Source organism: Lampetra planeri, chromosome 63 (genome assembly GCF_965212315.1).
Source record: "Lampetra planeri chromosome 63, kcLamPlan1.2.h2, whole genome shotgun sequence".
Lineage (NCBI taxonomy): Eukaryota > Metazoa > Chordata > Hyperoartia > Petromyzontiformes > Petromyzontidae > Lampetra > Lampetra planeri.
Genome location: NC_136169.1, coordinates 4809119 through 4823133, shown reverse-complemented (window position 1 = coordinate 4823133; position 14015 = coordinate 4809119). Strand labels below are relative to the sequence as shown.

The following is a 14015-nucleotide window of genomic DNA, read 5'->3' as shown; positions in this document are numbered from 1 at the left end:
CTACAAACGCCAACGTGCGTTCCGTGCTGGGGCTGCGCGTCGCGTGTGGATGACGTCACGGCGCGAGTCCTCCCCCCTCGATTGCTGAGCGCAGACTTCCCCTGACCAACATGGCGCTCGGGAGCATCCGGCACGTGGTGATCGCGTCACCGCGGAGTCGATTGTTGGTTCCGTCTCCACAGAGGAGGTAACCCCGCGCTTTCTCTGCTCTCGCCTCTCTCTGTCAACGCTCCACTCTCTATCCACTCTTTGCTCTCTCCTCTCTCTGTCAACGCACGCTCCCTCCACTCTCTCCGCTCCCTCCACTCCGCTCTGCCTGTGCTTAGCGGGCCCTGCTCGAGGGCTTCGGATTTGGCGTCGCGAGGCGCCGGTTGCAGGGTGAGCGCCGGGGAGGGAGGAGCGGGGAGGTTGGATCGGGGAGCGAGGATCGGAGTTTCGCTCTCACGGAGATTCGCTCTCGGATTTAAAAACCCCGCGGCGTTGGGACGCTCGCTGCTGTGATACAAAGGCGGCCAGGAGCGGGGGGGGGGCATGCGCCCTTGGGAATGGTATCAAAGTGATCTTCTGCTCAAGTTACCATTGAGGCATTGGTGCTCGTCTAATCACAGCCCTGCAGAGCCAGAGGTAAACATTCCACGTTCCTATGGCGGAGACGAGTACTTCCATTTGACAACCACTTTTGACTTCACACAAAGTGGCGCTGATTGTATCGATGTTGGGCTGAGTAAAACCCTGACCAGGATTTTAACTTTGCAACATTCCGATTGGTTCGATAAATTAAAGCCACGCCACTGTTTGTGGTCATTTGGATGGACTCGCTCCCGCCGTAGGAACGTGGAATATTCTACAACTGGTTCAGGACTGTGAACAGGAGGTGAGAGCGCCGCATCGGGGCTCATTTGAGTCGGAATTCACTTGGACGCGTATACATTGGGCACCGTTCGGTGTGGAGTTTGTGTGTTCTCTCCCCCTCCTGTTCTACATGGGTGTCTTCAGGGTTCCTCCCATAGCTAATGCTCATCTGGGTGGGAAAGGGACGGTGCCACCTCGCACCTGTGAGTTTAACTCCCTCGCCTGATACACAGGAGGTCGTGGGTTTCATTCCGATCCTGACGCCTGCTGCTGTATATTTGGATTTTGCGTGTCTCCAATGTCGCGTGGACTTTTTCCGGGTCCTTCGGTTTTTCCACGCGATAAGCCGCTTCGTTGAGTTATCATTTTTGGCTTCTGAAAGAGATGTGTAGCTGAGTGGGATTTACCTGGTCAAGTATATATTTTTGTTTAATTGTTTAGTTTTGATGTTAAAAAACCATGAATTAACGAACAACATCTTAATATACAGAGGACTGCAGAGCTTGGCCAATCGTTTGCGACGGCTCACCGCCTGGCTGCTGCCTTCCTGCATCTCTCAGTGGTTTCCCATGCCTCTTAAACAGAAACGGCGAGCATTTTCAACATTCTAAATCGTTAAATGAATGTATTATGTTGTACGGTTGTTTAGAGTGAACATCTGAATGCAGCTTCTCATTTTGGCAAGTTTATTTGTGCCTGTGAAATTTGATATTCGCAAATCTAGCGCTGACCCCGACCCAAGCAACAGGTGAAATATTCCTGACACCCTGAATCTTACCCTAAAGATGTGTGACATACTTTCAAGCGAAATGTCGCATCTATAATTGTTAAATATTCGTCAATTTACTGGTGAGCATAGAAATGATTGGCTCCTGGACATCTGTGAAAACGAGCTTCATAGCTCATTGGATTCCTCCTGTTTAAACGATGATTCTGATTGTACACCGGGGGACCGTTTCATTTGTTTGGCTGTGTCGGTGGTGGAGGAGTCCTAAGACACATAATTTGACCAATATTTCATGGCCTAACCCAAAAATCAATCGTGAACTCGTATTTACAAGTGGACATTAAAAGCTGATATGTTTATATTAGTTTCCAGTTGATGCTACATGTTTGCGTTAAATATGAGTTCTTATTCCATTTTGTTGCTTTTGTCATTGTCATTTTTCTCTTTTGTTTGTGTTTTTGTGTCTCCAGCCCATCGGCCCATTGGGGAGAGTTTTTATTCAGGTTTTTCTGGGGTTGCCAACTCCGCATTTAGATATGACGGGAAGAGAACACCCATTGCAGTTGCATTCTTCACCTCCGCCACCACTACCATCGCCACCATCACCACCATTGCCTCATTTACCACCAACGCAATGACCCATGGCCACATAGTACAATGGCCAACAACGCCACCACCACCATCATAACTATCACCACAGAATCCTCCAGTGTCCAATTTGCTGGTTTCACCACAACATCATCGCCATGACCACTATCGGAAAAGCAACCTTCACCATCAGAGGGGCTGGTTTCATCATACACTGGAGAAAGGACTTGGACTTGAATTTCCCTCTCGACTTCAACAGCCGCATGTGTCACTGCTGGACTGACAGCGTCACTTAGCGGTCATGGCACTGGCCTCTGAGCCTGTTCACACGGAGCCAGCGGTTCGATTCCCACTACAGCTACCACCAGGTAATTAACGTTTGCGTGGATTTACCAAAGTGCAAAATATTATATAGAGTGGATTGCATCACTTGCAAGCAGCAAGTACTTTTTTGTGCGGCTGGTGTTGTAGCCCAAATCAGAGGTGTGGACTCGAGTCATGTGACTTGGACTCGAGTCAGACTCGAGTCATGAATTTGATGACTTGCGACTCGACTTGGACTTGCATAACAATGACTTTGTCCCACCTCTGGCCCAAATACAATAAAAGTTACAAATTCACTGCAATTTAAATATTATTAAATGGCCTTGCATGCTTGGAACCATGCGTGTTTCCGGTGCTGGTTGGAAACCCTTATGTTCTGCAGCAGCCCATGCTCACTGCTGTTTCCCCTCTGTGGAAACCTCATGGCATAGGGATAGGGAACTGCTCTTAGAAGTGCCGGTGTGCGTGTTTGGTGTTCTGAGAAGCGCCGGTCTGACGTACTATGGTATACCTGCACGTGTCCACTCAGAGCCGTCCCTAGTGTACGGCAAATTGGGGTGACCGTCCCGTGCCCCACGCTTTTGGAGCCCCACGTTTCGATGTCACGGTGTCAGTTGCAATACTTGAGGCATTGGGGGTGGGGGGGTGTCTTGTCCTGGGCCCTGCACCCCACTATGTGTCCACCACTGCAAGTCTTCCTTCAGGCATTGAACACCCTTGCTCGACAACCATCGTCAGTACCATCACCTAACAGGGCAGCGATGGTGTGTATCTCATATGAAGCACTGAGCCAGTGCTGTTGAATTTACATTCCCAAAATCATGGCCAGGCTCCATACAACGAGGTGGTTTTTCATTTAATTTGCTTGAGTTAACCTGCCACCAGGATATTTGATTCAACATTCTTCCGATTGCAAGTCGAGAAAGTCTAAATGTTCCGTGAATCCAAATTGTAAAGCACAATTGCAACACCTTTCATCGGCATCGGTAGTTTTCAAATACATGTGTATATTAGACCTCCGTATATCCAGATTGTGACCAGCATCAATTAGCATTGCCATTATCAGTGTCACCAGTTAGACCAACACTATTGCCATCGTCGGTTCGACACAGTGTAAATTCCTATTGTGGTTTTAAAATTGTAAAATCTGAATTGTAAATGTGATCATTGTCACTATCACTATATCCTGCGTCATTGTCATCATCGCCAGTGTAAGGAGATCCACAGGGTGCGTAATGACTCCGTATGCATCCAGGTTTCTATGTTTGACATCGCCAAACCCTTCAACCAACCCATCGCCACCATAACCCAACCCATCACCATCACCCTACCCATCCTCATCATCACCTAAACCATTACCATCAACACCATCATCACCCCACACATCATCACCTAAACCATCAACATTGTTATCACTCCAACCATCACCGTCATCACCCCACCCATAACCATCAATCCACTCATCACCATCACCCCACCCATCACCCCACCCATCACCATTATCACCTCATCCATCATCACCATGAACCATCCTCTGCACCTCAGAAACTTGCCCCCCCACCGCACATTGCCGTCTCCCAGGTCTCTGAGCCAATGGCGTTGCTCTGCGGGCAAGACGAAGTGAAACTAGAGGAGGAGCGGCAGGAGGAGCGGGTGAAGCAGGAGGTGAAGCAGGAGGAGGAGCAGCAGGAGGAGCGGGTGAAGCAGGAGGCTGCGGAGCAGCAGCAGCAGCTTGGCAACGAGCGGAGGCTGCGTCCTCGGCACAGAGCGAGCAGCAATGGGGGGCCGGCAGGGCCCCCTCCTCCAAAAAGCAGGCTTGAGGAAGAGGGAAAGAAAGAAAAGAAGAAAAAGATTTGTCGGAAGAGAAGAAAGAAGACCAACGAGGAAGAGGAGGACAAGGAGACGAAGAGGGGGGAGGAGGAGGGGGAGGAGGAGGGGAGTCGTCGCTTTCCGTGCAGCACGTGTGGCCGCGTGCTGCGTGGGGAGACGCGGCTGCGCCGGCACCTCGCCACCGGGCACCGGCGGAGCCTCGCCTGCGAGCGCTGCCCCAAGAGGTTCTCGCGGGAGGAGGAGCTCGGCCTACACCGGCAGACGGACTGCGAGCGCAGCATCCAGGTGCGGGCTGTCGTAGGACGACCGGCCACCGGGTTCAGAATCGCTGTTTAAAAAAGTAAATCTGTTGTGTGTGTTGCTCTGGACGGTTCTGTGTGTGTGCGGAGCGGTGGTGCAGCGGTTAGCGTGCCGCACTATGAACCCGGCGACCCGAGTTTGATTCCCGCGCAACACCAGTGACAATTATCTGAATCGGTTCTGGGCCACCCCGAGGTTGACTCTACCTCAAATGAGTAGCTGGTGCAGGTTGTAAACATCGCCACTAGGGAGACAAAGGCAGCTGGGCGTGGTGCTGGCAACTCACCCTCTTGTGAGCTGTATCGGTTTTCATAGGTGTTCGCTAACAGCTTTTGCCCAAACAGTCTATTAAAGGCTATATGGGGGATCTTTGTATTTCCCCCCAGTGCTTTACATGTGAGAAGTCATTCAAGAAGCTGTGGTACCTGCAGCAGCACATGAAAACTGTGCACAGCCCCGCAGAGAGGAACGTTGCCTGTGACATCTGCGGAAAGAAATTCTACACCCTGGCCCAGGTCAAGAAACATCTGGTCGGTGAGTCCACAGCCTGACCTGACATATATATAAAGACAAAGATCCCCCATATAGCTATAACAGACTTTTTGGCAAGTGCTGTTAACGAGCACCTATGAAGACCAGCACGGCACACGAGAGGGTGGCTTGCCACCACCGCTCCTGGCTGCCATTGTCTCCCTTGCGGTAATGTTTACACACCACACCAGGTACTCATTTGACACCAGTGACAACATAATTGTCACTGATGTTGGCGATGAGTGGCAATCAAACTCGGATGGTCACCAAGTTCCTAGCGCAATACACTGTTCGCTACACCATCGCTCCCCACATATATACACACATATACACACACGGGACAAAACAACCACTCGCCCCATTGTGGATAATATACAATGTAATTATTGTTTAGGTATTGTGCTGAATCAGGAACCATGTCTACCACAGAGGGCCTTTGCCTAAAATAGATGATCTGACAGTTCACCAGCATTAGTTCAAGCAAGCCTGGCCAGTAATGGCCCTTCATCATCTATGTGATGTGTCGGAGAGCCGCATTGTCCGATACGTCACCTCTTTTATAAGTCTTTCCTTTTGGACCCATGCCCTAAACCTTCGACAGTGCGGCTCCACAACCCTAATGTATGTATATTGAACTTCTTTCGCACCGTACGTAGCGAAGCGTGCTAAACGGAGGTGCAAAATTACGCTTGGAAATATTAATAAAATTAATGAGAAGTCACACCTCCTCGTGCAAGACCCGACGCAGACGATTCCAGGATTCAGTCTTCCGTGAAGCTCGGGACCACAACCCTGAAACGCATCCGCACACAAACCATGGCAGCAGATGCAGATACTTAATATTGATGCACAAATGGGAAATTAAACTCAACCATTTTTATGTTACCACGTAAGGCTCACAGAGCCATAGAGCTCTTTTTCAGAAGCGACTTGGCCATAAATGATAGCTCAACGAAGTGGTTTATCACATGGAAATATATAGCAGCCAAATACTCTAAATGTGGAGGAAAAAACCAGAGGACCCGGAGAAAAATCCACCCGATCACAAGGAGAACATGCAAACTCCAAATATACAGGCGCCAGGGTCGGGATCGAACCCACCATCTCCTGCATAGCAGGCAAGGTAGTTAACATCTTGCCACCGTGGTGCCCCTGTATATGTATATATATATAAATAATGAAACTGCAGTCACCACCCACAACAGAACCACGGAGCGTAGAACGACTCGGTGACCAATTCGCGAATATGGAGGAGGCATCGCGATAGCGAAGATTCACCACTCAGCTACTCCTGACGAATCATATGGCTCGTTAGCCACCTCGATGTAAAATTAGGGTCCCTCTACATCAATATTAAATCGGCACATGAAGAAGTCTGCAGTGTTATGGAACAATGTGTTGTGCGTTCGTTTTGTGTGCTCGTGCACTGCTGCCGTGTGTATGTACGTATATTGAACTCCTTTGGCACCGTACGTAGCCAACTGTTCTGATTGGAGGTATGGGGGAAGGACAACCAACTAAACACAAGAAGCAGTTCCAAAGAAAACCAACATCGCCAAAGAAATGTGTTAATTATATTAAACGGGGTGTGAGAGGCTTTACCACACCTTTGATCGCCACGGTTGGCTACGTACGGTGCTAAAGAAGTTCAACGTACATACTGTGAATATTTTCGAGGGAAACTTTGTAACTCGATTTGCCGGTCATCCACCTCCCCTCCCGTAGCTCACCGCGAGGACATGCCGTACACGTGCGAGACCTGCGGCAAGTCCTTCAAACGCAGCATGTCCCTCAAGGTGCACAGCATGAAGCACTCGGGACTCCGGCCGTACAAGTGCAAGGTGAGAGCCGAGTGTGAGAGCACCTCCGGTGAATGTGGTCGGCTACGGGTTCAACTACGCACGTACAGCGCACGTGGAGCCAGCCCTCCACGTACTTCACTCGAGTGATTCCTCCACTCGTGTTGAAGGAATTTGTCGTCTACCAGATTTGACTCACTCCACTGTGTTCAACCACCCCGCTGCAGGTTACAACAACTCGGGCACCCACTCAAACAACCTCTCGGCCAACCATCATACTGCATGTCACGTAAAAACAAACATCCCCTGTATAGTTTAACACGTAGGCTTTCGTGACCAATATCTATAATATAGGTTTTTTGGGTTAGATCGCGTAAATATAAATGTGTCGTTAAACCCGCCACCACCCAACACAGCCAATTATTAAGGTTTGCCACGTAAACAGAACATGCCAAGTCGTTACTAGTACAGCACACCGGTGTGTTGGAGAGCAAATCCACAACATTGATGGCGGGTTTAACGACCCATTATATTTACGCGATCTGACACAAAAAACCTAGATTATGGATCCCCTGTATAGCCTTAACAGACTGTCGGGGCAAGTGCTGTTTGCGAGCACCTATGCAGGCTGGCATGGCACACGAGGGGTTGGGTGGCCATCACCATGCTCGGTTGCCTTTGTCTCCCTTGAGGCAATGTTTACACATCGCACCAGGTGCTAATTTGAGGCTGAGTCAACCTAGGGGAGGCCCAGAAACGGTTCAGATAATCGTCATCGGTGTTGACCGTGAGCGGGAATCTAACTCGTGTTTCCGGGTTTGTAGCGCACCCACACACTCAAGCATCATACTGCACATCACATAAAAACTCACTCACCCACCCACCACACTACAGATGACATTCACTCTCTCAGTCACCCACGCATTCACTCACAACACTGCAGGTCACAAATCTTCTCTTTTTGCCTCATCCCTTGCACTGCTGCACTTGGTAATTCCCTCCCATTCTCTCTTTTTCCCAAGTTCTTACAATAACCTTGCTCAATTCAAGAAACCTGTCAACTCTGGGTGATTACGTCTCTTGATGGTGCTGGTTATTGCTGGCCGCTTGGAATTTTGTGCGGTGTTTCAAAAATAAATATACCCCATCTGTCGGTGATTTGACAGTGCTGCCCCCCACTGGCCGTGTTAGTGCATGTGTGTCCAGGTTAGTGCATGTGTGGCCGTATTAGTGAATGGGTGGCTGTACTTATGAATGTGTGGCCAGGTTAGTGCATGTGTGGCCGTATTAGTGAATGGGTGGCTGTACTTGTGAATGTGTGGCCAGGTTAGTGCATGTGTGGCCGTATTAGTGAATGGGTGGCTGTACTTGTGAATGTGTGGCCAGGTTAGTGCATGTGTGGCCGTATTAGTGAATGGGTGGCCGTATTAGTGAATGGGTGGCTGTACTTGTGAATGTGTGTCCAGGTTAGTGCATGTGTGGCCGTATTAGTGAATGGGTGGCTGTACTTATGAATGTGTGGCCAGGTTAGTGCATGTGTGGCCGTATTAGTGAATGGGTGGCTGTACTTGTGAATGTGTGGCCAGGTTAGTGCATGTGTGGCCGTATTAGTGAATGGGTGGCTGTACTTGTGAATGTGTGGCCAGGTTAGTGCATGTGTGGCCGTATTAGTGAATGGGTGGCTGTACTTATGAATGTGTGGCCAGGTTAGTGAATGGGTGGCCGAATTAGTGAATGGGTGGCTGTACTTGTGAATGTGTGGCCAGGTTAGTGAATGGGTGGCCGAATTAGTGAATGGGTGGCTGTACTTGTGAATGTGTGGCCAGGTTAGTGAATGGGTGGCCGAATTAGTGAATGGGTGGCTGTACTTGTGAATGTGTGGCCAGGTTAGTGCATGTGTGGCCGTATTAGTGAATGGGTGGCTGTACTTGTGAATGTGTGGCCAGGTTAGTGCATGTGTGGCCGTATTAGTGAATGGGTGGCTGTACTTGTGAATGTGTGGCCAGGTTAGTGCATGTGTGGCCGTTTTAGTGAATGGGTGGCCGTATTAGTGAATGGGTGGCTGTACTTGTGAATGTGTGGCCAGGTTAGTGCATGTGTGGCCGTATTAGTGAATGGGTGGCTGTACTTGTGAATGTGTGGCCAGGTTAGTGCATGTGTGGCCGTATTAGTGAATGGGTGGCCGTATTAGTGAATGGGTGGCTGTACTTGTGAATGTGTGGCCGTATTAGTGAATGGGTGGCTGTACTTGTGAATGTGTGGCCAGGTTAGTGAATGGGTGGCCGTATTAGTGAATGGGTGGCTGTACTTGTGAATGTGTGGCCAGGTTAGTGCATGTGTGGCCGTATTAGTGAATGGGTGGCTGTACTTGTGAATGTGTGGCCAGGTTAGTGCATGTGTGGCCGTATTAGTGAATGGGTGGCTGTACTTGTGAATGTGTGGCCAGGTTAGTGAATGGGTGGCCGTATTAGTGAATGGGTGGCTGTACTTGTGAATGTGTGGCCAGGTTAGTGCATGTGTGGTCGTATTAGTGAATGGGTGGCTGTACTTGTGAATGTGTGGCCAGGTTAGTGCATGTGTGGCCGTATTAGTGAATGGGTGGCTGTACTTGTGAATATGTGGCCAGGTTAGTGCATGTGTGGCCGTATTAGTGAATGGGTGGCTGTACTTGTGAATGTGTGGCCAGGTTAGTGAATGGGTGGCAGTGTCCATGATTGGCTGGATGTGTGAGTGATTGGTGTCTGTCGTTGCAGCTGGAGAGCTGCACTGAGTGCTTCATGTATCGCTATCAGCTGAGAAACCACATGAGTGTGCACGTGGGACACAAGGAGTTCATGTGCCAGTGGTGTGGGAAGGACTTCAGCATGAAGCAGTACTTTGATGAGCACCTCAAGGTACATACAGGTGAGATCCCATTCACCCAGTCACTAACATAACCACCCATTCACTTACACACCCACCCATCCACCTACAAGGCCACACATCCACTAACAAGGTCACTCATTCACAAACACTGCCCCTCATTCATAAACACGGCCACCCATCCACAGACACAGGAACCCATCCACTAACCTGGCAACTTATTCACTAATACAGCCACCCATTTCACTAACACGGCCACCCATTTACTCAAAGCCAGTGTATGGTGGATAGTGTGTGCCGCCGTGTAGGGTGTGTGTCAAGTGTGTCTGTGTCGAGCACTAGTTCGCATCTTGTGTAGAGTGTGCGGTAGTGTCGTAATTAGCGCGCTGGGCTTCGAACCCAGCGACCCAGTTTTGATTCCCGCACACGGCCAATACCAGTGAAGATTATCTGAACTGGGCCTGGGCCTCTCCTAGATCAACTTAGCCTCAAATGAGTACCTGGTGCAATGTGTAAACATCGCCACTGGGGAGACAAAGGCGGCCGCCGTGCCGGCCTTCATAGGTGCTCGCTAACAGCAACAGTCGGACGAAGGCCATATGGGGGATCTTTGTGTAGAGTGTGCATTGTGTAGAGTAATTGTACGAGTCTGTGTGTGTGTGTTGAGTGTGCATTGTGTAGAGTAATTGTACGAGTCTGTGTGTGCGTGTTGAGTGTGCGTTGTGTGGAGTAATTGTACGAGTCTGTGTGTGTGTTGAGTGTGCGGTGTGTAGAGTAATTGTACGAGTGTGTGTGTCGAGTGTGCGGTGTGTAGAGTACCAATACAAATCTGTGTGTGTGCGTGTGTGCCACGTGTTGCAGGCGAGAAGCCGTTTGCGTGTGACGCGTGCGGGAAGCGCTTCACGAGCCGCCCCAACATGAAGCGGCACCGCCGCACACACACGGGCGAGAAGCCGTACGCGTGCGAGGGCTGCGGCCTGCGCTTCCGCTTCTCCAACATGCTGAAGGCACACGCCGAGCGCTGCCTGCTGGCACTCGAGAGGGTGGCGGCGGCGGCAACGGCGGCCGTGAACGGGCAGCACTTTGTCCCTCCGGCCTTCCCATACCACACCGAGCATCATGGGTAGAGAAGCGGTGGGGGGGGGGGGGTAAGGCACAAGGCTTCCTGCTTGCTTCATGTGAAACCGCGAAGCAGACAGTACTGTGTACTCCACCACACCTTGTTGTACTCACACGCACATCCTATCCACCACACACACTACACACACACTAACTAGCCACCACACACACTAACTATCCACCACATACACTACACACACACTAACTATCCACCACACACACTACACACACACTAACTATCCACCACACACACTACACACACACTAACTATCCACCACACACACTACACACACACACTAACTAGCCACCACACACACTAACTATCCACCACACACACTACACACACACTAACTATCCACCACACACACTACACACACACTAACTATCCACCACACACACTACACACACACTAACTATCCACCACACACTACACACACACTAACTATCCACCACACACACTACACACACACACTAACTATCCACCACACACTACACACACACTAACTATCCACCACACACACTACACACACACTGACTATCCACCACACACACTACACACACACTAACTATCCACCACACACACTACACACACACTACACACACACTACACACACACTAACTATCCACCACACACACTACACACACACTAACTATCCACCACACACACTACACACACACTAACTATCCACCACACACACTACACACACACTACACACACTAACTATTCACCACACACACTACACACCAGTGGTAGGCAACCTTTGGCACACAGGCAGCATGCAGCCCTGGAGCCCCTCGTGGCGGCCTGGTCTAAGTGTGTCTCGGGCGACACGTGGGCTCACGATTGGTGCACGAGCACGATGTCAAACTTGCGGCCTGCTGATGTGAAGGAGGGCTGTTAATGTGGCCTACCAACTCGTCTGGGTTGCGCACCACTGCTTTACACATGCACACACACTCACATTGTCCACCACGCTCACTCTACACAGACCACACACTCAGACGTGTCAGCTTACCCATGGTATGGTGCTGCTTGCGCTTTCAAAGTGTAAGTGTACACGAGTGTTGGAAAGGGTTATTTTAACACAGTTGCTAAGCCCAAGGCTCAGAACGGCAGGTCAAGTTGAACTTGTTGAACCAGGTGAGAACTCAAGGGACCAGGATGAGTCTGAAAATGACGAGAGCAAAACAATAAAAGTACGGCAATGAAGCAAATGGAAATCTGTGCAAAAACAACTGCACATCAAGTGGCCAGCAACAAACATCGCGAGTGAGTTGTAAGCGGTGAGAGCGACCACGGTTTTGATTGAGCAAGGTTATTATGAGAGCTTGGGAATAGACGGTGGGAGGGAATTCTCAAGTGGAGCAGTGCAGGGGAAGAAGTAGGAACGTGAGGTGACCTGCAGTGTGGTCATTGAACGGGTGAGTGACTTGGTCAGTGAGTGAGTGTGTTGTGACCTGCACTGTGGTGAATGGGTGAGTGAGTATTTACCAGAGGTGTGGACTCGAGTCATGTGACTTGGACTCGAGTCAGACTCGAGTCATGAATTTGATGACTTGCGACTCGACTTGGACTTGCATAACAATGACTTTGTCCCACTTATGAGATGTGGACTCGAGTCATGTGACTTGGACTCGAGTCAGACTCGAGTCATGAATTTGATGACTTGCGACTCGACTTGGACTTGCATAACAATGACTTTGTCCCACCTCTGGTATTTACTGCTTGTTTAGGGGGTTGAGTGTGTTGTGTGAGCTGTTGTGACCTGCAGTATGGTGGCTGAACACAGCGTAGATTAAACAAAAGAGTTTGGAGAAATAAACGAGTGAAGTTAACGAGGATAGCACCCACGCTAATAGTTCTAGAAGAAAGATAAGGAGACGACCGACCGCCGTGAGCGAACGGCTCTGTGTTGGATTCTATCAAGCACTTGTCTGTAACTTAAGGCTGGGGTTTATAACTGATTTTATTATGAAGACAAGGATCATGCTCGGTCACTGAATGAATTTTGACCTCTGAAAAGGTGAGCGGAATGACCTCGCGAGTTTGGCTGCATGCACTGCCCAAGAGCAGGTGATGTCAATATTAAGGGGCAATTAATGTGGCTTTTTCAGCATAAGTGTCCTCTTAATATTTTGCACAGGAAGATTTAATAAGATTTATGTTTTGCAACACAACGTCACTTCATAGACATTGAAGGAGTTTGATGTTGGTCCACGTAACAAAAGAAGTATATTTTTTACAAATCCTCTCAGCCACACGTTCTTCTGGGAATGCTTAATTTCGGCAGCATTGGTTCAAGCATAATTATCGACCGGTTTGAACATTCGGCGTCTCGTCATCAGAGTAAGGCTTTCTTGAACCAATGCTGATGTTTAAATATGTCTCCTTTAGCGACCACAAACTATATAATACACAACACACAACGATGATCAGCTTGGTCGTGGAGAATATAAGTAACACATAAGTAGCTATTTTTCCTCCTTCCCATATCTGGCCCTGCACTTAAAAGATTATTATTAGCACTTCCAGAAGGCCGTGGAGCGAATGGGATGTGTCAAATATATAGCAAGGCTCAGTTTGGCCTCTGAAATAATGGACACCCACTTTGTGAAGCCAAATGCTAGGTCATAATTTTTGCATGTATATGGCGCTTGTTAAAATGCCTCGGCAACTCCCAAGCGTGCCTCATGGGATGTGTAAAAACAATTAGCTTAACGAGGTGGAGGCGTATGTTTGTTTTATTCGCGGGATGTCCAGCAGCAGCAGCAGCCCTGACCGGTTCGTGAAGCTTCGTCTGGCATCACAGCCGCTTTATTCTTCAGGGGCTTGGGGATGATTGGAGGGCTCGTGGGGTTTTTGTCGATACCTTTTTCAGGCCAGTTGTGTGTTGAACTTCCTTTGCACCGTACGTAGCCCACTGTGCTAATCGGAGGTGCAGGGGAAGGGTGACAAACTTTGCGCAAAAAGTTATAAAGAAATTACTTTTACATCTGTATTTAAAAGTGCATAGCTCCTGTGGCTTCCTGGTATCGGAAAGATGAGCGTCCCAGGCGGCCGTAGAAGCACATGTGAACGGGCG

At 49.4% G+C, this 14015-nt stretch overlaps 1 protein-coding gene across 5 annotated transcripts; it reads left to right on the top strand.

The window, feature by feature from the left end:
- Nucleotides 1–107: 107 nt before the first annotated feature.
- LOC144736782 (uncharacterized) lies at nt 108–13665 on the top strand. Of its 5 annotated transcripts, none has more exons than XM_078619399.1 (7): nt 108–187; nt 2050–2535; nt 4073–4606; nt 5008–5155; nt 6878–6993; nt 9705–9855; nt 10675–13665. In XM_078619399.1, the coding sequence occupies exons 3-7, from the start codon at nt 4085–4087 to the stop codon at nt 10938–10940; spliced, it is 1203 nt and encodes a 400-aa protein (XP_078475525.1). In that variant the 5' UTR covers nt 108–187; nt 2050–2535; nt 4073–4084; the 3' UTR covers nt 10941–13665. The 5 variants fall into 5 exon arrangements, with proteins under 5 accessions (XP_078475525.1, XP_078475524.1, XP_078475528.1 ...); XM_078619398.1 differs by having other exon boundaries at nt 161–378; XM_078619402.1 differs by having other exon boundaries at nt 161–378; nt 9705–9845; nt 10675–10832.
- Nucleotides 13666–14015: the final 350 nt, after the last annotated feature.